Below are 24,405 nucleotides of genomic sequence, written 5' to 3' on the forward strand. Positions count from 1 at the left end.
GATTGGAAGGGGAGCTGGGCACACAAGGGGTGAGGTCTGGCAGGAATCTGCCTTGGAAAGACAGAGGGTCAGCCAGTCAGCCGGTCTCCCAGGAGGAGCTGATAAGAGGTCACAATCCACTTTCTTTTTTTTTGAGATGGAGTCTCACACTGTCACACAGGCTGGAGTCCAGGGGAGTGATCTCGGCTCACTGAAACCTCTGCCTCCTGGGTTCAAGCGATTCTCCTGCCTCAGCCTCTTGAGCAGCTGGGATTACAGGCATCTGTCACCGTGCCCGGCTAAATTGTTTTTATTTTCAGTTGAGAAGGGGTTTCACCACGTTGGCCAGGCTGGTCTTGAACTCCTGACCTCACGATTTGCCCTCCTTGGCCTCCCAAAGTACTGGGACAATCCACTTTCTGTTGCGCTTGCTCAGGCTTGGAGGGAAAGCAGACCTCAGAAGCCTGGACGAAAAAGAGAAGCCGCCTAAACCCTGGTCAAGCCAAAGCAGAGGAGGCCACTGTGGACACCCGGTCAATCTCCAGCAACGGATGCTTTGGATGAGTGTCAGATGGGCGGCTGATGAGCACCAGGCCTCAGCTGATGAGCGGCATTCCTCAACCATTTTCCAATAACCATCCGCTCACACGTCCACACACAGGCAGACCCACAGGGCTCCTTTCCTGTGGTGATTTTGATTGCCTTACTCTATATTTTATCATTTTCTAGGCCACACACAGTAGCTTCCTTCTGATGGGTAAAATTCAACCTAATTAAACTTGAAGCACACCCAATTGCCAAAGAAAGGTGAAGAAACAGATATATTCCTTTGTTTCTTGAATAGAAAAGCCAGAAGAATGGAAATAGGATTTATAACTTCCTGGCTATGAGAGGAAAAAATACCATAAATAAAATCTGATCTAACAAAAGGCACAAAAGGGAGCGGGAGGCAAAAAAGTATGGCAGAAAACTCAAAGTGTTAGGAAGCATATCATTAATTGTAAGAAATTGTGAATAAGTTGTTATCAATTTAAGGAAAGACATTCAGATTGGGTTGTTGAAAATCCAGTTAGATGATTTACAAGTGTTCAGTTATGTATTTCTACATGACAAACTACTCTAAAACTTAGTGGTTTAATGGCTGGGTGCAGTAGCTTACGCCTGTAATCCCATCACTTTGGGAGGCGGAGATGGGTGGATCATGAGGTCAGGAGTTCAAGACTAGCCTGGTCAAGATGGTGAAACTCCATCTCTATTAAAAATACAAAAAGTAGTAGCCTGTAATTTCAGCTACTCGGAAGGCTGAGGCAAAGAACTGCTTGGACCTGGGAGGCAGAGGTTGCAGTGAGTCGAGATGGTGCCACTGTACTCTAGCCTGGGTGACAGAGCGAGACCCTGCCTTAAAAAATAAAAAATCTTAGTGGTTTAAGGCAATAAATTTTTCACAATCCTGTAGTCTGGCGATCTGTGCTGTTCTTCTGCTGATCTTGCTGGAATCACTCATGTGGCTGCTGTCAGCTGACAGCTCAGTCAGAGCTGGAGACTCCATGATGTCCCCTGTACACATCTGGGGGTTGGTAAATGGTTTGGACTGGGAGGCCTCAGTTCCCTTCCATTCGGTAGTTGTCCTATTGTAAAAATGACAGGAATACTCCCACTGCCCACTGGGCTGACCCACAGGCATTGGGACATGAAAGGTCAGGGTCACATGTTGTATCGCAATATGAACTTGGGCTGGGCATGGTGGCTGACATCTGTAATCCCAGCACTTTGGGATGCCGAGGTGGGAGGATCACTTGAGGCCAGGAGTTAGAGACCATCCTGGACAAGATAGTAAGACCCTATCTCTACAAAAAAATACACAAATTAGCTAGGCACGGTGCCCTGCGCCTGTAGTCCTAGCTACCTGGAAGGCTGAGGCGAGAGGATTGCTTGACACTGGAAGGTTGGGGCTGTAGTCAGCTGTGTTCACCCCACTGCACTCCAGCCAGGGCAACAGAGCAAGAAGTTGTCTCACAAACAAAACAAAACAAAAATGAACTTGTTCTAAGGCATTTGGCAGTGAAGCAGCTGCTAGTAGAGAAAAAACAAGGTTTGAGATGTATAGAGCCAAAAAGCTTGCCTGGGGAAAGCTCTTCCCTTCAGATACAGAAATTTGTAAGGAGAGTACTCAGTTCTCATTAAAGCTTGGTCAAAGCAAGCAGCCTCTCCTGCCAAGTATATATTCAACATTGCAAAATAGACCAATACCTTCAAAATTCTAAGGGAAAATAATTTCAAACCTAGAATTCTATACCCAGCAAAACTATTAATTAATTGTCAGGGTACTTTTTAAAAAAATTTCTTGAGTGAGAATCCTATGCAACCGAATTTATCAGAGTCCCTACGTCTGTGGGACACAAAACTGTGATAGTATTATAACTTCAAGACCACTTGTATAAAGTCATGTTTTATGAATTTCAACTATCAATAATAAAAAACAAATTTTGATCACACATGCAGAAGAAAAGACAGAATTGTCTTTTTATTTGCTCTCTGGAAAATATTACAAAACCATTACCATTAAAAAGTGCACTGGCTTTGTACTATGATAACTTGACTAGGCTGAACTTTTTCAGAATTCCTTTTCTGGAATGTTTCCAGGTAGGCTGGTCACAAGATTTTTTTTCTTTTCTTTTTTCTTTCTTTTTGAGATGAAGTCTTATCCTGTCATTCAGGCTGGAGTGCAGGGTGTGATCTTGGCTCACTGCAACCTCCGCCTTCCAAGTTCAAGCAATTCTCATGCTTCAATCTCTTGAGCAGCTGGTACTACAGGTGTGTACCACCACACCGGCTAATTTTTGTAGTTTTAGCAGAGACTGGATTTTGTTATGTTGGCCAGGCTGGTCTCAAACTCCTGACCTCAGGTGATTCACCCGCCTTGGCCTCCTAAAGTGCGGCAATTACAGGCATGAGCCACTGCACCCAGCCACAAGAGACATTTTTTTTTTTTTTTTAAGACAGAGTTTCACTCTTGTTGCCCAGGCTGGAGTGCAATGGCACAGTCTCAGCTCACTGCAACTTCCCCTCCCAGGTTAAACCAATTCTCCTGCTTCAGCCTCCCAAGAAGCTGGGATTGCAGGCATGCACCACCATGCATGGCTAATTTTTTGGTTTTGGTTTTGGTTTTTAAGTAGAGATGGGGTTTCACCATGTTGGCCAGGCTGGTTTCAAACTCCTGACCTCGGGTGATCCACCTGCTTTGGCCTCCCAAAATGCCAGGATTACAGGTGTGAGCCACCTCGCCCAGCCCACAAGAGGCATTTTTGAAAGTGATTTGGAGGGTGGAAGAGGCAGCAGCCATTTGGTTACTCACTTCTCCTGATCCTCCTTCAGTTGAATATTAGACTAATTTCCGGGATTTTGTGGTTTGTGGTAATTGTCACCATTTTCAAAAACTGCAATTTGTTGTGATTTCTTTTCTCACATTTCTGTGGTGTCTAATTTTCCATTTATGATTACATTTAATTGCATCCATTTGAGGCCTCATAAGATCAGGATCCTCTCCTGCTCCTTTAGAGAAGGTGCTCCATCAAAAAGAGCGAATAAACCAAGAAGAGGAAGACAGAGGATCCAGAAACAGGGATGATGGTGCAGGGGAATCCCAAGATGACAGCTACACATCAGCCCTTCAGCAGCCAGGATGGAAGCAGAAGGATGGGGGGCTCCGGGAGTGTCTCCCAGAAAGAAAAGGAAACTGGTCGAATATCTAATTTTTAAAATATATTGAGAGGAAATTTATACTTCTGCAATAAAATCAGGATATTGTAATAGAAACTAAGAAAATAAGCAAATGAAAAACAAAAGTAATTATCAATCCCAGGAAGAACAAAAGGTTGTACAAGAAAAGAAATAAAAACATAATTCAGTACTTGTTAAGATTCCCAAGTTGAAAAGTCAACTTGGGAATCTTAACAGAAAAAAAGAGAGGAGACATAAATAACAACATTAGGAGTGATAATGAGGACATGAACACATGAATAAGTAAAAATAAGGATTGGCTATAAAAATAATATTTAAAACATCTAATGGGGTATGGTGCTTCTCACTTGTACTCCCAGCACGTTGGGATGCCAAAGTGGGAGGATCACTGGAGCCCAGGAGTTTGACACCAGCCTGGGCAACATAATGGGACTCTGTATCTATTAAAATAAAATAAATAAAATAATTCTACCTAGAAAATCCCAAGAAAAATACTAAAAATTCTTACAACCAATAGTTCAGCAAGGTTGCAGGATATAAGATCAACACAAAAATCGTCACTTTTTATATACTAATGATGAACACCCCCCCAATAAATTGAGACAGTTATGTACAAACATAACAAAATTTGTACAGGATTTGCAAGCTGAAAATTACAAAACGCTGATTTAAAAAGTAAAAGACAAGCCAGGAGAGGTGGCTCATGCCTATAATCCCAGCACTTTGGGAAGTTGAGGCAGGCGGATCATGAGGTCAGGAGTTCGAGACCAGCCTGGTCAACATAGTGAAACCCCCGTCTCTACTAAAAATACAAAAATTAGCTGGGGATAGTGGCTCATGCCTGTAGTCCCAGCTACTTGGGAGCCTGAGGCAGGAGAATCACTTGAACCTGGGAGGTGGAGGTTGTGGCGAGCTGAGATCGCACCACTGCACTCCAGCCTGGGCGACACAGCAAGATTTTGCCTCAAAAAAAAAAAAAAAAAAAAAAAAAAAAGCACAAAAAGCCAAGTCAAAGACCACCTAAAGAAATAGAGAGACAGTATTATATGTTCATGGATTAAAAGGTTCAGTATTGTAAAGATATTTATGGGTTTAATGCAGTTTCTATCAAAATTCCAACAATGTCTTTCTTTTGTAAACATAGACTTGCTCATTCTAAAATTTATATGGAAAGGTGTAGCCCCTAGAATAAGTAAAACAATCTTACAAAAAATAAATAAATAAAGTGGGTGGAACCACTGTATCTAATAGTAAGTCCTACTATGTGGTTACAATAATCAACACAGTGTATTATTGGTAGAGGCACAGGCGCAAAAATCAATGGAATTGAATAGAGATCCTAGTAATAGACCCACTCAAATATGCCCAACTGATTTTTTTTTTTTTTTTTGAGACGGAGTTCAGCTCTTGTTACCCAGGCTGGAGTGCAATGGTGTGAGCTCAGCTCACCACAACCTCCGCCTCCTGGGTTCAAGCAATTCTCCTGCCTCAGCCTTCTGAGTAGCTGGGACTACAGGCGTGTGCTACCATGCCCAGCTAAATTTTGTATTTTTAGTTGAGACGAAGTTTCACCATGTTGACCAGGATGGTCTCGATCTCTCTCTCTTTTTTTTTTTTTCTTTTTGAGACGGAGTTTCGCTCTTGTTACCCAGGCTGGAGTGCAATGGTGCAATGGCGCGACTTCGACTCATCGCAACCTCTGCCTCCTGGGTTCAGGCAATTCTCCTGCCTCAGCCTTCCGAGTAGCTGGGATTACAGGCGTGCACCACCATGCCCAGCTAATTTTTTGTATTTTTAGTAGAGACGGAGTTTCGCCATGTTGACCAGGATGGTCTCGATCTCGTGACCTTGTGATCCACCCGCCTCTGCCTCCCAAAGTGCTGGGATTATAGGCTTGAGCTACCGTGCCCAGCCGATTTTTTAGTGAAGGTGCAATAGCAATTCAACAAAGGAAGGATAGTCTTCAACAAATGGTGCTGGAATGACTGGATGTCCACAGACAACGGATTCTCCACCTAAACCTCACACCTTATACAAAAACTAACTGAAAATGTATAAACTATAAAACTTTTAGATAAACACACAGGGGAAATTTTTCAGGCTCTAGGGCTAGGCAAAGAGTTCTTGGACTTGACATCAAATGTATGATCCATAAAAGGAAAACTTGATAAATTTGACCTCATCAAACTTTTTTAAAAAGTCTTTCTCTATGAAAGACCTCACTAAGAGGATGAAAATACAGGCTACAGAATGGAAGAAAATATTTGCAAATCACATATCCAGCAAAGGATTAGTATCTAGAATATGTAAAGAGCTCTCTAGTATCTAGAATATATAAAGAACTCTCAAAAATCAGCAGTAAAAAAAAAAAAAAAAATCCCCCAAACCTGAGAATATGTTAGGCTACATGCCAAAAGGGAATTCAGGCTTCAGACAGAATTAAAGTTGTTATTCAGCTGGCTTTAAAATGGGGAAATTATCCTGGCTTATCTGGGTGGGCTCAGTGTGATTACCAGGATCCTTAAAAGTGGGAGAGAGACACAGCAAAGAGTCAGACCAAGAGATGTGATGACAGAAGCTGAGCCCAAGAGTACAAGGAGAAAACCCACATGTACATATACGGTCCCCTCACTGATGACAAAGGTGCTAAGGTCTTATTTATAGTGAGGGAAAAGATAATCTTTTCGATAAAAGGTGTTAGGTCAACTGGATAATTCACATGGGAAAAATAAATAAATCTTGACCCCTACCTCACTCCTTCCTTATACAAGAGTAACTTCCACATGTATTGTAGATCTAAATATACAAGGTAAAATAATAATGCTTTTACAAGAAATCACAGGAGAATATTTTCATCATCTCAGGGTGGGCAAAGTATTCTTAAATATGGTACCAAAGAGTTCTAACCATAAAAAAAAAATTGGTAAATCAGAACACATTAAAACTAAAAACAGCTCTTCATAAAAAGACACTACAAAAAGTGTGAAAGAGAAGCTGAAGAGAGAGGGAAGATATTCTGTACAGAAAGCTCATGCCGGGAATATATGAAGAATTCCTACAAATCAATAAGAAAAAGACAATCCAATGAAAAAAAAAGAAACACAGTTTATATAAGAGGATTTTTAAATGTACAGGAAACAACAGTGTTTAACTTAATTATTTGTCAGGGTAATGCCAATTAGAAACACAATGCAATACACTATGCACCCAACAGAACGTCTAAAACCAAAAACAGACAATACTGAGTTTGATAAGGACTCACGGCTGGTGCAAGTGTAAATTGGTACATATTGAAAAACTGTTTGGCAGTATCTACCAAAGCTGAGCATATGACAAAACCATTTGTGGAAAAATGAAATTAAAAGATAAAAATAAAAAATATAAACTTTATTTCTTAACATAAGCTCCATGAAGTTCAAGACACTTTTGTAAGGGATGATATCAGCTATTTAGTCCATCATTGCTTTGATTGCGCTTTGTCTCCAGGATGGTACTGGTAAAGCCATGTTTCATCTCCTGTTGCAATACTTTGAAGAAATGCAACAGGGATCTTAATCCCACTTGTTGAAAATTTCCATTGAAAGCTCTGCTCTTGTCTGGAGCTGATCTAGGAGCAATGCTTTCAGCACCCATTGAGTGGAAAGTTTGCTCAACTTTAATTTTTCAGTAAGAAGTGTACAGGCTGAATCAACTGACATGTCTGTGACACTGGTTATTTTTTTGTACTATTGTCAGTCCTCTTCAATTAGGGAACAAACAAGATTAATTTTTGGCCAGCACAGTGACTCATGCCTGTAATTCCAGCACCTTGGGAGGCTGAGACAGATGGATTGCTTGAGCCCAAGAAGTCGAGACTGACCTGGGCAACATGGTGCAATCCCACCTCTACTAAAAATACAAAAAATTAGCCAGGCATGGTGGTGTGTACCTGCAGTCCCAGCTACTTGGAGGCTAAGGTGGGAGGATCACCTGAGCTCAGGAAGTCAAGGGAGCAGTGAGCTGAGATCGCCTCGTTGCACTCCAGCCTAGACAATAGGAGTGAGATGCTGTCTCAAAAAAATTTTTTTTTCTTCCAAAATGTATATGAATGGTCTGCTGCATCTTCATCTTATTTCTTCTTAAGACAAGGTATCATTTGTAAACTGTTGATTTCCTTGGGTGCATTGTCTTCATAAGCTTTTCCTAAGGCATCAGTGATTGCATCATTCTTCCACCCAAGCTTCACCATAAATTTGATTTCGTTCTTGCTTCAATTTTAGCAGAACTCACATTGCTCTAATGGAGGCTCCTTTCAAACTCGTACCTTATCCTTCTTAGAGCCTCACACTAGATCCTGTTCAGATATGTTGTAACAAGTTAGCACGAGTTTATTTTGGTGTGAAAAAATTTTGAAATCACGCACAGCTTTTTCATACTATGATTTTTTTCATGTACATTTTGAAGACTCCTGGAATATATGAGGTTCAAATATAGACAAAACTAATCTATGATATTAGAAGTCAGAATAGCGGAGTTGGAGCGGTGACTCCGAGGGAGCATGAAGACGCTGCTGGTATGTAATTTTCTTTTCTTGATATGGGAGCTGGTCATAACAGGCATTTTCTCTTTATGAAAGTACTTTCTTGAATGTATGTTAGACTTCAACAATAATTTAACCAAAAATGTATACACCTTATGGCAAGGCCTCAAAAAATATACAATGCAATATAAGCAGTATTACAAGAAATAATTGACAAGTCTAAAATCATGGGCAATTTCTAACATGCCTCTCTCAGGAATTAATAAAAACAAGCAAACAAAAATTTAAGTGAGGAAATAGAGAATATGTATCAATAAAATTAACAAGCCTGATCTAATGAAAATATAAAAACCATAACCCAATAATTCAAGAATAAACATTCTTTTCAAACTTATATAGACATTTACAAAAATTGACTACATACGATTCCTCCAAGCAAGTGTTAATAATTACCAAATAATCAGCATTGCCTAGTCCGTATTCTGATGATATAATGCAAGTGGTATCAAAAACAAAAGTGTCAGAAAAAAAGAACAAATACGTTTGAAAATGTAAAAGCCCATGTCTAAATAATTCACGAGTCAAAGAACAAATCTCACGGAAATAAAATATTTAAAACTAAATGGCAATGTAAACACTACCTATCAAAACTTGGGGAATGCTGTTAGAGCAGCGCTTAGGAGGACATTAATAGCTGTAAATGCATACATCAAAATGAAGAAAGTTTAAAAATTCATGAATTCAGAACTGAACCCAGAAGGTAAACACTGAGAAGTGTATTGGCTGAGTCAGATGGAGCCTGTGCCTATGCCACTGTAGTGACAGCAGAGACAAAATGATGATGGGCACAAAAGAGTTCCATGCTCTGGCCAGGCACGGTGGCTCATGCCTGTAATTCCAGCACTTTGGGAGGCCAAGGCGGGTGGATCATGAGGTCAGAAGATCAAGACCATCCTAACACGGTGAAACCCTGTCTCTCACAGTGAAACCCCAAAAATACAAAAATTAGCTGGGCGTCACAGCACAGGCCTGTAGTCCCAGCTACTTGGGAGGCTGAGGCAGGAGAATTGCTTGAACCTGGGAGGTAGAGGTTGCAGTGAGCCGAGATTGTGCCACTGCATTTCATTGGGGGGTAGTGACAGAGCAAGACTCCATCCCAAAAAAAAGGGGTTCCATGCTTCAGTGTGGTGTTCATGAAAGCAGCAAAGGACCTCTGTGAGAGGACCCAGTGGGAGCTGAGGCATGTCTGCAGACCTAGACTCTACCCTAGCAAGCACCACCTTCAGGCTGGAGAGCTGGGCCATAGGCCAGCTCTCCATACACTGTGCAGTGATGGTGCCACTGGATTTACCGTTACACCTTGCCCTGGGAACACCCAGCAAGAGTGGTACTGCCAGGTCTGCAGTGAGACTGTACCAAGTGCCCATCTGACTTGCCCCAGGTGACGTCCCCTTTCACAATATCCCAGGGCTACAGTGGCTCGAGATGAGCAGGAAGAGAGTCCTAGACACCCAGTGGAACGTGGATGGTGGGAATAACACCCTTCCTGTGCACCTGCGGAGACGGAACTGAACCAGGTGGAAGCTCCTTGAGTCAGGGTGATGTTAACGGCATTGCTGTCTATTTCCATGCAGAGACTTGCATGCTTATAAATACATGCAGAAAATGGTCTGAAAAGATACACGGTACCCTGGTAAGAGTGGTTACCGCTGGGGAGGGCTCTAGGATTGCACGCGCTGGTCAAAGAGAGTTTCTGTTTATCAATATTTAATTATCTTAAGAATTCATTCATATGTTACTCTTGTAATTTAGTAAAAATTATTTTAGAGAGAAACTAGAAGTTAACATAAAATGTTACTACCGTATTTGTTAGATGAGGGAATTATAAATAATAAATCATTTTTCTAAACACTTCTGTATTTTTCAATTTCCTCTAACAAAACTAGCAATAGAACTTTCCATTGGGATGGAAATTTTCTGTAGCTCTGCAAATAAACAGTTGCTGTTAGGAATGTGTGGCTATCAAGTACTTAAAATGTGGCTAATGGGATTGAGGAATGAGTTTTAAATTTTATTTCACCTTAATTAAAATTAAAATGTAAATAACCACATATGGCTAGTGGCTAGTACTGGACAGTGCTGTTGAATAAGGAGCACGTATTACTTTGGTGCCTTCTTTTCAAGGGTTAGTTTTTTATTTTTAAAAATTAAGGTATAGGCCAGGCGCGATGGCTTACTCCTGTAATTCCAGCACTTTGGGAGGCCAAGGCGCGTGGATCACGAGGTCAGGAGTTCGAGACCAGCCTGACCAACATAGGGAAACTCCGTCTCTACTAAAAAACTAAAAATACAAAAATTACCTGGGCGTGGTGGCATGCACCTGTAGTCCCAGCTACTCGGGAGGCTGAGGCAGGAGAATCTCCTGAACCTGGGAGGCAGAGGTTGCAGTGAGCTAAGACCATGCCATTGCACTCCAGTCTGGGTGACAGAGTGACACTCTGTATCAAAAAAATTTTAAAATGAGGTATAACAAGGGCTGGACACAGTGGCTCACGCCTGTAATCCTAGCACTTTGAGAGGCCAAGGTAGGCTGATCACCTGAGGTCAGGAGTTTGACCAGCCTGGCTAACATGGTGAAACCCCATTTCTACTAAACATACAAAAATTAGCTGAGCGTGTTGGCTCATGCCTGTAATCCCAGCTACTCGGGAGGCTGAGGCAGGAGAATCGCTTAAACCGGAGAGGTGGAGGTTGCAGTGAGCTGAGATCTCGCCGTTGCACTCCAGCCTGGGCGACATGGGCGACAAGAGCAAAATTCCATCACACACACACACACACACACACACACACACACACACACACAATGAGGTATAACAAACACAATAAAGTACACAACTCAAGTGTGTAGTTGATGGATTTCTACATATGCCATATGCATACACCCATGGAGCCACCACCCAGATTAAGATATAGAACAGTGCTGGCATCTCAGAAGGCTCCTTTGAGCCCTCTCCTAATCTGTTAGTACCTTCCAACTTTTTCCACCAAAAATTAGTCTTGTCTGTGTTTGAACTTCCTGGAAATTAAATCACTCATTCAATAATCTTGTGTGTCTTCTTTCGCTCCCCATGAAGACATCCACGTTGTATGTAGCTGCAGTTTGTTCTTCATTGTTCTGTAGTATTCGAGGGTATGAATATATTACAGGTTACTTCCTCTATTCTACTGCTGGATATTCCGGTTGTTTCCAATTTGGGGCTATTACAAATAAAACTGCCATGAACATCCTTGCACTCGCATCCACCAAAGGACGATTCTGTCTTTTGATGGATGTAAACATCCATTTCTATTGGGTGTCTACCCAAAAGTGAGATTGCTGAGTCAGAGGTGTGTGTGCCTTTAACATTTAGATTGCCAAATATTTCCCCAAAGTGGCTATCCCCATTTACATTCCAAAAAGCAACAAAAGACAATTCTAGTTGAAGCATGACTTAGTTTTCTTTCTCTTTCTCTTTCTTTCTTTCTTTCTCTTTCCTTCTTTCCTTCTCTCTCTCTCTCTCTCTCTCTCGCTCTCTCTCTCTCTCTCTTTTCTTTCTCTCTTTGAGACAGAGTCTCATTCTGTTGCCCACGCTGGAATGCAGTGGTGTGATCTCAGTTCACTGAAACCTTTGATTCTCAGGTTCAAGTGATTGTCCTGCCTCAACCTCCGGAGTAGCTGGGATTACAGGCACATGCCACCACATCTGCTTAATTTTTTTGTATTTTTAGTAGAGACAGGGTTTCACCATGTTGGTCAAGCTGGTTCCAAACTCCTGATCACAAGTGATCTGCCCGCCTTGGCCTCCGAAAGTGCTGCGATTATAGGCACAAGCCACCACGCCCAGCCTGCATTACTTTTATAATCTGAAAAAAAAAAAAAAAATGCTATTTTGAGAAGAGAAACAGCAAGAGAAATCCTTTTTCTAGACAAACTCTATAATTAGCAGCAAATTTAACAATATAGAAAATATATTATTCTACACTTAATTGATTTATAGAGATATCAGGAGGACGTTTGGCTTGGTGGCTAAGAGCTCTGGCACTGGGTCAGACAACCAAAGGTCAAACTTCAACCCTGCAAATGCCAGCTGTGTGATCTTCAACAAACTACTAAGTCTCCGTGCTCTTTCGTTTCTTTGTCTATAATTAGAATAACATTACCTCACCGGATCACTATAAGGAATGATAAGATAATGCTTGTAAGATTCATAATACGTGCCTGAAATATGGCAAGAGTTCAATAAATGTTAGCTACTACTGGTATTATTGGTATTCATACTAATATTAGGTGGTGACTATTAGCATTCTTAATCTGGATGTGTGATGAGCCTCTATTACTAAGAAGCATTTCATAATTAATTCTCCATTCCCATTCTCTCCCCATTTGACGCTGATCAATTCTTATGAAGTACCTCAGTCATTTATATAATCGTAGAAATTTTTCTCTCAAATGGTTGGATGCCTTGAATGGCTTTTAGACTCAATTTAAGAAACAGTTTGCGAGTGTTGCTGGGGGAAAATGCATTTAATCTGGCAAAACCAAATTAACTCCTAGTACACAAGGGAATACATGTAAGCAGTAAACAGCTGATAAAAAGATAAACACTTTTGTCTCCTTGTTCCATGTGGGCTTCAACTTAATTATTAAACTTACATTCACATGTCCAGACAAAGCACACACAATTAGCACAATTTTCAAAGTCATACTGTCTTCAAATCACACAAATTACTTATTCAACCATGGAATGATGCAAAGTCTTTCCAACTAATTTAACCCAACAAGTTGGTTTTATTTTTGGGCTCATCATGGGGTCTTTGGACGGCTTTTGAAAAAAGTCCGTATCAAGTCTCATTAAGAACACTGGTCATATTTCGAACAAAATGCTAATATTACAAAACATTTTAAAATTTAATCTCTTCTATACGCCAGTCACAGCAGATCTTTCATTTTCAATAGAATGTTATTCTCTATTGAGTCCTAAGGCAAAGTCTTATCATTGAACAGATACGTGTGAGTGGCTACATTTCAAATGCAATCAATTCATTGACACATCACAATGGAAATGCCTCCACTTGCTTCCTCCCCGCTGCTTAGCAGAATTTCTCTTGTTGATATCTTTGTGTTGGAAATGTGTAAGGTAAAAGTATCTGAGAGGTCAGACTTGGCAACTTATGGCCTCCACAAGGGGCCTTTCTTATGTCCCGGTAGTAGGGCTTGGCTTTCTGCAGAGAAATGAAATCCCCCAGTTTTCCTTGCTCTGTGCTTACACAGTCACGGTCCTTTCTCTGCAGGCAATGCCTCCTCTTGTGCACACAGCAGACCCCTTTTTCCCTATAGAGTGTCTCATAATTGGGGCTCTGTTAACAACTGTGGGGCAGGGTAGGCATAGTAAGACACCACTGCCTTCCCTCTACCTAACAAAATTCATTCCCCTGAGATCAGGAGGAAAAAAATAAAATAACCACCAGGAAGCCACAGGCCGTACACGTACTGACAACAATCTCTGGAGATGTTAGCTTTAGTCGTGGTTGTTATTTGGATGTCATGAGTGGAGGCTTGCACTCCAGACACAAGATCTGGGACTAGCGGACCCTACCCCAGCTGCTTCTTTCTCAAAGAAGCCCTGCCTTCCTTTGTTCTTTTATATTAATGGCCTTTAATGATCTGCAAGACAGTTCTCATTTCAGCTGATCTTTAGGAAACATTTGCAGGGAGGAGGCACTCCTTTCAAATCACCTTTCTTTAGACAGGTTTCTGATCCGATGATTCAAGGCCACATCCTGGCCATGTGGTTTCTGTAACTCAGAGAATTACCGCTCCTGATAAATTGCTCTGAGTTCTGAGGCTACTGCTGTCATATTGCATTTTCTGACCATTTTCCAGGTCTCTCAAGACGCGCGCGCGCACACACACACACACACACACACACTCCTCAAGCCATTAGACTCCATTCCCATGTAGTATCCAAATAAGTTTTTACAGCAAAACACACTAGAGAGAGTGAAGCTAGCACAGAACAAGAAGCATACAGGAAAGGGTCAAACAAGTTGCATTGAATGGAAAGCTTTGGAGCCAGTGAGAGAGGGGCGGAGCTGGAGATTACACCTCACCTGGAGGGTTCTCCCAGAGCACTTGCCAGGGGCCGTCAGGTCTGAGGGGTGGAACCCAGGCAGAGACACATTTTAAACTGCTAAACAACGGGTTCCCTGGAATGAAGGAGTGGAGCCTGAGCTCCCCATCTCTGGATAAGTACAAGCCAAAGTCGTACAACCACCTGATGGGGACACTGTGAAAAAAAATTCAACCTCAAATTGGTGGTTGAGGCCCAGCGCAGTGGCTCATGTCTGTAATCCCAGCACTTTGGGAGGCTGAGGTGGGCGGATCGCGAGGCCAGGAGATTGAGATCATCCTGGCCAACATGGTGAAACCCCATCTCTACTAAAAATACAAAAAAAATTAGCTGGGCCTGGTGGCATGCACCTGTAGTCCCAGCTACTCGGGAGGCTGAGGCAGGAGAATGCCTCGAACCCAGGAGGTGGAGGTTGCATTGAGCCGAGATCGAGCTACTGCATCCCAACCCGGTGACAGAGCAAGACTCTGTCTAAAAAAAAAAAAAAAAAAAAAAAAAAATGGCTGTTGAATTGGAACAACTCAAAAAAGAAGAGAAAGAGGGATGAGGGAGAGGAAATGAAAGGAAGATATTTTATTTTAATGTCATTAAATAAGTTAAATTAATAAAATTTAAAAAGAGGTAGCAAGAAGGCCAGAGGCTGGGAACAATTCTGTGCATGTGCTAACCTTTTGGACAGAAACTAGCGTGTCCCTGAGAGGGCTGGGATCTTAGTGTGCAGTTGGCAGAGTGTGCCAACACCCTGGTCCTTGGCCGCCAACACCTAATCCTTTCTGCCTGTGGGTGGAGCCTTTGGGCCTGGCCACGCCCAGAAATCACAAGATCTAGCTAAGCCGTGTTTGCTCATCCATTAGGAAGCGTGGCCCTGGACAAACAGGGGCAGAGCTTTCAGCTCCTCTCATCTGCCCTAGTGGCACTCGGGATCTAGAGGGTCTCGAGGAGGGTCCCCAATCCTTAGGACAGGGAGGGAAAGGAAGGGGCCTGTCTTCCCACAAGAGACTCATAACCAGAGGACTGAGTTGCATCAAAACCGCGGGGCACTCACTGGCCCAGCCAGGCCTGTTCGCAGAGAAGCAATCATATGGGTGGATTCCTAAACAGGCCCTAGGAATTGGGCCAGTCCTTGCCCCCTGCTCCGAGGTAGGATTTGCCGGCAGAACAAAGCAGCCGTCTTCCTAAAAGAAAATATACCTGAGTTGGGTCCCAGCCAGTGGGGTGGACTGCAGTGTTGGGCTGTGACCAGGGGCAGGGCTCAGTCTGTGGCCCTCAGAAGGGAATTTTCCTCCAAAACAGCTTTGCTGGTCTGGGAAGGGAACTTGGGCTCAGGCCCCAGGAAGTGTCACCCCCTATGCCAGAAGACAGAGCTGAGGCTGGGGCAGGACGCTGAGCACCCCAGCTTGGGCCTGTTTCCCAGCCTGGACGGGTCCAATTAGGAAGACACACAAAGAGGAGGAGCAACTGGAAGCAGGAAGAAGGGAGAGGAGAGATGGAATCTTTATCTTCCCGTTTCTGTCGCTTAAGCTTCCCGTTTCTGTCACTTTCCTCTTCCACCCCTCTTCCCCACCTCTTCCCGTCTTAGTGGGATTCAGCTGAAACGCACAGCAGCCCTGTGCTTTAGGCTGGGCAGGAGCGCAGCCTCCCTTCTTGATCCCCCATCTTTCCTGTTCCCCACCCCAGAAGCCCCCTTTCTAGGACTATGAAATCAGTGTTTTCAACCCTGGTTCCACAGGTGTGCCCCCTTAGCACAGCCTGACGGTGGCCCATGCAGCATTCACTGAGCGCTCCCCACCCACCTACACAACACACACACTTGAATCAGCCTGGCCGTGTTCTCCCCCTTTCCTGCTTTACATCATTCACCGGCTCGGAACTTGGTGTTATTTGTGACTTTCTTGTGCAAACCCCAGCAGTTTAGTTCCTATGAATCCCATCCCTTCCCACCAGCTTCTCAGGGAACTCAAGGGCTGATGTGGATACAGAAATTGGGCAATGTGACACCACACACAACCACACCCCACTACACCAACAGTCTCTAGCGAAGAGGGTGCTGAGCCCTCGAGTGCAAATGTGCGTGTACACACACTCAGACTCCGTGTTTAGGGTCTGCAGGCACCCACCCTCCTCTTGCGACCTCCCCCCACTCACTTCCAGCCTGCCCTCGTTTTCTGTCACCCCACCCTGGAGTTGGAGGCACCAAAGAGCAAGGCTGGTGGCAAATACCTGGCAAAAAATCACGGGATGCTCACACAAACACAGAATCACACAAAGGATCCCAACGGGAGGTTTTAGGGACGCCCTCCGTCCGTGGTTTGCTCCTTCATCGCCCAGGCCTCCTCCCTCCGTCCCCTGACAAAAAGTCACGAGCCCAGTTCAAATCGATTGTTTTATTGACTGTTTAGATACAGACGCGTTTAGAAAAGGGCACGGGCTCCGGGGGGGCTACTCCGCCCCAGGCCCGCGCTTGTGCTGCGCTGCGCCGAGAGGGCTGGTCCCGAGGACTGAAACTCCCCCCACCCTAACCCCCCACGCTTTCTTTCAAAATGGAAAAAGTACCTCGCCCCAAGTTGCCGCGCCGCGCCCCTCCCCTTCCCTCCCTCCCCGCCCATCTGCCCCACCGCCCGCCCCCCTTACACGACACGGTCACACTTTACAGAACACAGACTTTGCTCCTACAGGGCACGCTTGTCTAGGACTACACGCCGGGCAAATACGATTCCCGCCGAAGCAGGGGAGGGTGGGGCGGGGCGGGGCGAGGACCGAGACGCGAGGACGCAGGGGCTGGGCTCCATCCGGATCCAACTGCAGAGTCACGCGCAGGCTTTGTGCGAACTAGGGCGCGAGCTACCCCGCCGCCCCCACCCACGACAGCGGCGGCCCGGGAGGCCACAGTCAGCTTCCCCCACCCCCGGCGCTTTCCAGCTAGGGTCTGGGCCGGGTGGAGCCGCGGGAGGCGCGCTGTCTGGCGCTCGGACCTCCGGAAAGCCCAACACACGGACAACGAAATTGGCCCGGGACCAAGTCCGCGCGCTCCGCCGCCAAAGGGCGCGCAGTCCTGCGGCGCTTGAAGTCAGGAGAGAGACGGCCAAAAACGCATTCCCTCCCCACCCCGCGACACACACACCGGATTTTCCCAAAGGCTGGGAAGGGGGTGTTAGCACCAGACCCGAAATGTCGCTGTCTTTGAAAACAACGAATATAGGAAAATCTGAGCGCGGAGCTGAACGGCGCCCCAGGCACCGGGCTGGACTCCCAACAGGCCAGAAGTGGGGTGGCGGTGGGAGGACCGAGGTTTTGATTCCCCGCGGGGAGGAGTATTTGGAACTAAAAACTGGGGGTTGCGGCGAATCCTGGCTTCTGGGAGTAGGGATTGAAAGGGAGGAGGGGCCGGGCGCCGAGGCTCACGTTTGTAATCCCAGCACTTTGAGAGGCCGAGGCGGGCAGATCACGAGGTCAAGAGATCCAGACCATCCTGGCCAACATGGCGAAATCCTGTCTCTACTAAAAATACCAAAAATTAGCTGGGCATGGTGGCGGGCGCCTGTAATCTCAGCTACTCAGGAGGCTGAGGCAGGAGAATCGCATGAACCCAGGAGGCGGGGGTTGCGGTGAGCCGAGATCGCGCCATTGCACTCCAGCCTTCCGTCAAAATGAAAGAAAGAAGAAAGAAAGTGGGGGGAGGGAGGGAGGGAGAGACAGACAGAGAGAGAGAGAGAGAGAGAGAGAAAGGGAGGGAGGAAAGGAGGGAGGGAGGGAGGGAGAGAGGAAAGGAGGGAGGGAGGGAGGGAGTCCAGGCGGGACCCCACAGCACTCCACTGGCCCCGGCTGGCCTCAGAACCACGGCGTTACCACGAGGTTTCCAACGTCTTCGCTCGTTTTCTCTGGCTCCAGAGCCTGTGATGGCTGCGGGGCGGATTTCGCAGATAATCGCGATGGGAATGGAGGGGCATAGATATCGCCCCATCGTCTGCGGGTGGTGTCTTACATGGGGGAAGAGGGACACTGTGCTTGGTGGGGAAGGGGATCCAGCCCGCGGGGAGAATGGCAGCCGTGGGTAGCAGAGACTGGTGAAATCGGCCCAATCCCTGCTAGAAGTCCCTGGTAGTTCAAGGTTGGGGAGTAGAAAGGGGGAGGAGTAGGTGAAGGCTGAGGGCGGGGGACAGAAATCCTGCCAAGCCCTAGACTGCTGCTCCCAGGCACCCTAGGTGGAGGTCGGGAATGGGCGGGCCCGGTGGGCCAAAGTTCAGCCTGCCGTCTGCCTGTAGTTGCCATTAATCTCCTGGGCGATGTTGACCGCCTCGGCGCCCAGGGGCAGCCGATCGCTGTACTCAGAGCCCGCCTCGAACTCCTCTTGGTTGGTCTTGGACTGGGACTCCACCAGTGAGCAGGCCGCCAGGCTCTCCTCTCTCTGCAGGTCTCCACTCGGGTCTCCCTGCTCCGCATCTTCCTCAGGGCCCTCCCCCTGCGCGTCCTCTGGCTCCTCGACGCCCGCCTCTCCGCCTGCCGGGTAGCTTTTCTCGGACTCGAGGTAGGAGGCACGCGGATCGAAGTCCGCGGCGATGCGCTTCTCCATGGGGTCAGGGGCCTGAGGCCGCAGGATCAGACGGTAGGGCTTGCCCGGGTGTTTAGCCAGCAGATGGCAGCAGGCGGCGCCCAGAAGGGGAACCGTGGCCAGCACCAGGAGGAATACGCTCACTGCCACGATGACCAGCAGCGAGGGCAGCTCCTTCTTGGTGGAAAACACCACTTGCACGTGGCAGGCTTCGCCCGCCAGCGCCAGGCACACGGAGTAGTTGGTACCGGGCCGCAGGCCGCGGAACCAGTAGGCGTTGACGCCTTCCTCCACGCGGGACCACTGCACTGCCGCGCCGCCCCCGGCTGGACACAGATAGAGTAGGCGCAGGGGTCGCCGCCCGGGTCGCCGGGCTCCGCCAGCCCCGCCGGGCCCGGGGCCCCAGCGCGCAGCCAGCGGCGTCAGCTGCACCCGCGCCTCGCGCTCCGCCACATCCAGCGCGATGACGCCCAGCTCGAAGACGTGCGGCTTGAGCTCTGCGCTCTGGTTGAACGCGTGGTTAGAAACGTACCGAGAGGGGTCCCCGTTGCCACAGCGCTGCTCCTCCGCCGGGTCCGCGAGGATCTGGTCTTCGGTCTCCTCTCCCTCACCTGTGTCCTCCTCCTGCTCTGGCTCAGTCTCCCCGAGAACGCTGACCTTCGCCAAGCCTTGGCCTTTGATTTTGCCCTCGGGTTTGGAAGGCAGGACGCTGTTGCCCCGGGCCTTGGCTGTGGACTTGCGCTCAGAGGTTGGGGCCTGCCCATCAGGTTCTCCCCCGGCGCCAGGCGCGTGTTTTGGAGGTCCGGTTGCTGCCACCGCCACGCGTACTGACGTAGAGTTAGTGCCCAGCTCATTGTGTGCACGGCAAGTGTAGACGCCCGCCTCCTTGGCACTCAGGAGGGGCACCAACAGGGAGCCGTTTGCGAGGGCCAGGAAGCGCGGGGTGGCTGGGGGCGCTGGCCAAGCGGGTGCCGATGTCGGGGTTGGGGCTTGGGTCTGCGTCAGCACGTCCCCATCTCCTTCTCCCTCTCCTTCCTCCACCCCAACCCCGTCGTCCTCCTCGCTCTGAACCGGCGGCTCTAAGACTACGGTGCCACCGGGGATCTGAAGTTGCCATTGCAGGCGGGGTGTGGGGTGGCCGTCGGCGGTGCAGTGTAACAAGAACGCCAGTCCCGCTCGCAGTGGGGTGCCGGGTGCCTCAAGCGGCGGCTCAGCACTCAGACGCACGCTGGGCGGTGCACAGGGCAGGGCGGGCAGGCGGTGCACCGGCACCCCCTGCAGCGCGGGAGGCGAGGCACAAGCAATGGAGTCGGGCTCGGGTAAGGACACCCGGGTGCTCGCGGCCCAGGCCTGCAGCCACACCAGGCCGCAGCCGCAGTGGAAAGGATTGTGATAGAGTTGCAGGTGTGACAGCGCGCTGAGAGCGTCGAAGGTGCCCGGCGCCAGCGTACGCAGCCGGTTGTTGTTGATGCGCAGGGAACGCAGGTCGGGAAGCGCACCGAGTGCGTCCCGGGGCAGAGAGCCCAGGCGATTGTGGTTCATTTTGAGCAGCTGCAGCGCGCTCAGGTTGCGCAAGTCGCTCCACGGAAAGCTGGATATGAAGTTGTGGCTCAGGTCGAGGTTCTTGAGCTGACTCAGCACGGCCAGTGCGCCGGGCTCCACGGTGCGCACCTCATTGTGCGCCAGCCACAGCGACGTGACCTGCGTGACGTCCGCAAAGACCCCGCGCCGTAGCACCGAGATCTTGTTGGCAGACAGACTAAGCGTGGTCACGTTGGCAGGCAGTCCTTCGGGCACCTCGCGCAACTCCTTGTAAGCGCAGTCCGCGAACTGGTGAGAGTACTTGTCCACGCAGGCGCACGGCTCCGGGCATGCTCCAGCCATTCCTAGAAGCGCCCAGACCAACCACAGGGCCAGAAGGGGGAACATCGCGGCTCCTGCAGATAGGGAAGCCAGGGGAAGAGGAAAGAAGGTGACTCACCGAACCCCAGCCTACCTCGCCTGTCGAGCTCTGCCTCCGCAAACCTGTCCAGCGCAAGTGCCAGGGCTCCGGCAACCGCCTCTTGGCCAGAAGTGGAGGTCAATAAAAATCTCGGGGTTCAACAGATGCTGCCTCTCAGGGCCCTAATTTCCTTTTCCAGAGGCCGGGCACATCGCTCTTTTTCCCCTTCCTACTCCTTCCTTCACGATGGCGCTGTCGTCTCTGTAGGCTCCGCAGCTCGCCCGTCTCCAGCGGGCTTCGCCCAGACACCTCTTTTGGTTTCCTAGCCTTCATTTAACCCGATGAAATGGATACCCAGGAAGGACATTTTTGTCCGTGACGAGCTGTCCTCCTTGGAACCTTTGTCCCACGCACAGCACTCACACACACGCCCATGCAGGCGCACAACAATACAAACAGATGCTGGGGATTCATCATCAAACCGGCAACTTCCGCAGGGGTTTAGAGGACCCGACGCTCTATTGGGAGCCTCACAACACATTTCCTAAACTCACAAACGCGTCTGCACCCAGACATGGACACAATAGATCCTGGAGACCTCATGGTTCTCTTAACTGAACCGGCGTTTGTACAGAGTTTTCCACTACCATACAAAGCACTTTCCTGTCCATTGTGAGAACTGACAGACACAAGGACACAAGTCCTCACACAAACCGACCCACCCGCAGAAACACAGGCAGGCGCCTGTGTGTGCACACAGCCCCCCACTGGGACCAAAACCCAGCGGAGAAGCAATAGGAGAACCTGCCCTGCCTGACTTGAGTCGTGGGATCTGGGGAAGGCCACCCCCATGCCCTCCTGCGGCCAAGGCCAAAGTCACCTGCCCCGGGCTGCAGCTCTTGTGAGCGGAGAAGAAGGGCTGCTCTGCCAACCTTCCTTATGGGGAAGGAAGCCCTCCCCCATGCTTGGACCAGGTGTGTTGGGGGAGCGGTCGCTAGAGGTTCCCTTAGGTCCCCCAGATAGCTCCCGGCGGCAGAAGCGTCCTCAGCCAGCAGGTCGTGGGGCTGCCACTCGCTAATGAAGCTGGAGAAGGTGAAAGATTCTGCACCTTTCTCCACAGCTCTGCGGTGCCTAAGGACCCCCTCCCCATAACACCTTAAGCCCGGTCACACAATCGAACTTGCACGGACTCCCTGCCCACCTCTGGAGGGCCTGTCAGGTTTGGCAGAGCCCCTCCCACACCCTGTCTGTGGGAACCTATTCCTTCACTCTGCCTTTGCTTCTCTGGGAGGATCCGTCCCCTCCCTTCCCGGTTCCTCCCAGACAGCACCTCCCCACCCCACCCCCACCCCGCCCCCCGTCAGGTGCCCAAGGCCGGACCTTTTCCCACCTGGGTCAAGGTTGGGGGGTGGCCCCCATTGCTTACCTGATATTCGCCGACTTCCAGTAAATGCCCTGGAGCTGAAACCTCTTCTCCAGACCCGGCGTAGTGGATGAGGAACCACTGCCCCAGGAAGGCACCCGCGTGTACTGTGGCTGTGGGGAAAACGGGGGGGAAGAAGGCGGCAAAGAAAGGGACAGGTGAGTTCGGGGAATCGGTGGCCCCGAAGTACCACTTCAGTTTTTCCCTTTGCGCCGGCTCCCCCCACCTCTCTGGCTGCAGGCTGGAGAAAGTCCTTGCGCGCTCCCGGGCCTGGCGGGGACGCGCACAGCCTCTCCCACCTCCTGCTTCCTCTACTTTTGTTAAAGCGACGGAGACCCTCCCCAAGGCCAAGACACGTCGGTCATAAGGGGCGTCCCTCGCCCACCGTCCTGGGTGGGCTCTTCGCAGCCTACTGCACCCTCATAACCCACGTTCCCTCACATTTACACACCCGCTGACATTGTTACTGTCCCTCATCACATCGCTCCCCACCCCACGTTCAAACACATTCGCGCACACACAGTCTCTCACACCCTCCCCATAGTCGACCTTCACACGTTACAGTCATCCAGGATCAGGTAATAATCGCATCAATACGTTGAGCTCCCGCTTCATTCACACGCATTTTCACCGGCACACCTGCACCCGGGACACTTACCGTTCTCCTCTCGCACACACAGACACACATTCGCGCGAACTCACCCTCACGCGCCCGTCCCGCCAGCGCCCGCGAGCATCGCTGCTAATTGAATGCAAGCCGCTTTCACGCCCTGCAACACGTGAGACAAACCATCTTTGAGGAATTTGGGGGAAGGAAAGGCGCGCGGCTGAAGTAGGGGGGAAGGCGTGTCTTTGCCTTTAAACTCTTTTTGCAAATGCAGGCGGTGGCACCGAGAGACCTCGAGCGGGACCCGCTGAGCTGCGCGCAGCCGAGCTCGCGCGGACCCATCCTTCCCGCACCCCCCGCTGCTAGCCGCCTCCTCCCCGAAGCCACGTTCAACACAATGCATAATTGATAATGTTAGCAGAGCGCCTCGCCCTCCCTGCCATTTTTGCCTGGATCTGGGCTGATATAAGCCCTAGTCTCCCCCGCCGCCCCCTCCCCACCCTGCCTGCCAGTCTAACCCGAGACCAGAACGCACAGCCCTGCAGGGCCTGCTGGGAAGGGACGCCCCCCTCCCCAGTCCACCGCAGCCCTGCCCAGCCTCCTAAGCCGGAACTCTTTACATCTAGTCTTTTGTGGCTAAACCAGCGCTTGAAGCCCACTGCCCCACGCGTTAGCCTGCGCGCACCACGGGACAGGTGGAGCAGGGAGAAGCTCTTCCGAGTGCACCCAAGCACCTCACTTTCAGGTCTTGCCTGCTCCAGGAGAATGGGCACAGAAGCTGCAGCAGACAGTAGCACAGAAAAGGATGGTGGCAAAACGTCCGCTACTCTTGAGCCTTGAGCGTGTTGGGCTGAGGACTTCAGGCCGGAGCATTTCTCCCATCCTCGCCCCCCATGTCTTCACAGCCTCTCAAGCAGACACACGGTCAACCCCACACGCACTATTCCCCCAAGCCGCGGTGGCCCCCCACCGCCCCGCCGTCTCACACCCTCACACAACAGCCGGCTTCAACAGACTCGCTGTTCCCGACTCTCGCTCCCTAGCTCTGATGAAACCCCGACATTTCTTTCAGTGACGAGGAGGCGGAGGCGCAGGGATGTCGAGGCATTTGGCTAAAACCCGGTTTCCGCCCCCTGCGCAGCCCACGTTAGCCCTGGAGACAGCTACGGGCCAGAACCGGGAAAGGGGTTCAGGCTACGGGAGACACACAGAATCCCCGCCCATTCTGTAGCTACCCAGCTCTCCGGGCGCACCAAACCCCCCAGCCATCAACCCGGGCCTTGGGGGTCTCTCGCGGTGGGTCGATGGCGTGGGTTTGGGGCTTCTGTGGAGATCAATACCCCGATTTGAGTGTTGAGCATCTTAATGAGCTAGGGGAGGGGGTGGGGAAGAGAGACAGGCTAAGAGCACAGCATCTAAAGAGACCACCCGGCCCCGGGGTTCCGAGGCTGCTTTGTAAATTAAATATGAACAGA

At 49.1% G+C, this 24,405-nt stretch overlaps 1 protein-coding gene across 2 annotated transcripts; it reads right to left on the reverse strand.

Annotated features, from left to right (window-relative positions):
* Positions 1-16,778: 16,778 nt before the first annotated feature.
* ISLR2 (immunoglobulin superfamily containing leucine rich repeat 2) lies at positions 16,779-23,299 on the reverse strand. 2 transcript variants are annotated; one of them, XM_003944153.4, is made up of 3 exons: positions 23,026-23,299; positions 22,327-22,436; positions 16,779-20,895 (listed from the first exon to the last, which is right to left on the reverse strand). In XM_003944153.4, the coding sequence occupies exon 3, from the start codon at positions 20,885-20,887 to the stop codon at positions 18,650-18,652; it is 2,238 nt and encodes a 745-aa protein (XP_003944202.2). In that variant the 5' UTR covers positions 20,888-20,895; positions 22,327-22,436; positions 23,026-23,299; the 3' UTR covers positions 16,779-18,649. The 2 variants fall into 2 exon arrangements, with proteins under 2 accessions (XP_003944202.2, XP_010330338.2); XM_010332036.3 differs by lacking the exon at positions 23,026-23,299 and adding an exon at positions 22,982-23,010.
* Positions 23,300-24,405: the final 1,106 nt, after the last annotated feature.

This window comes from Saimiri boliviensis, chromosome 2 (assembly GCF_048565385.1).
Source record: "Saimiri boliviensis isolate mSaiBol1 chromosome 2, mSaiBol1.pri, whole genome shotgun sequence".
NCBI lineage: Eukaryota > Metazoa > Chordata > Mammalia > Primates > Cebidae > Saimiri > Saimiri boliviensis.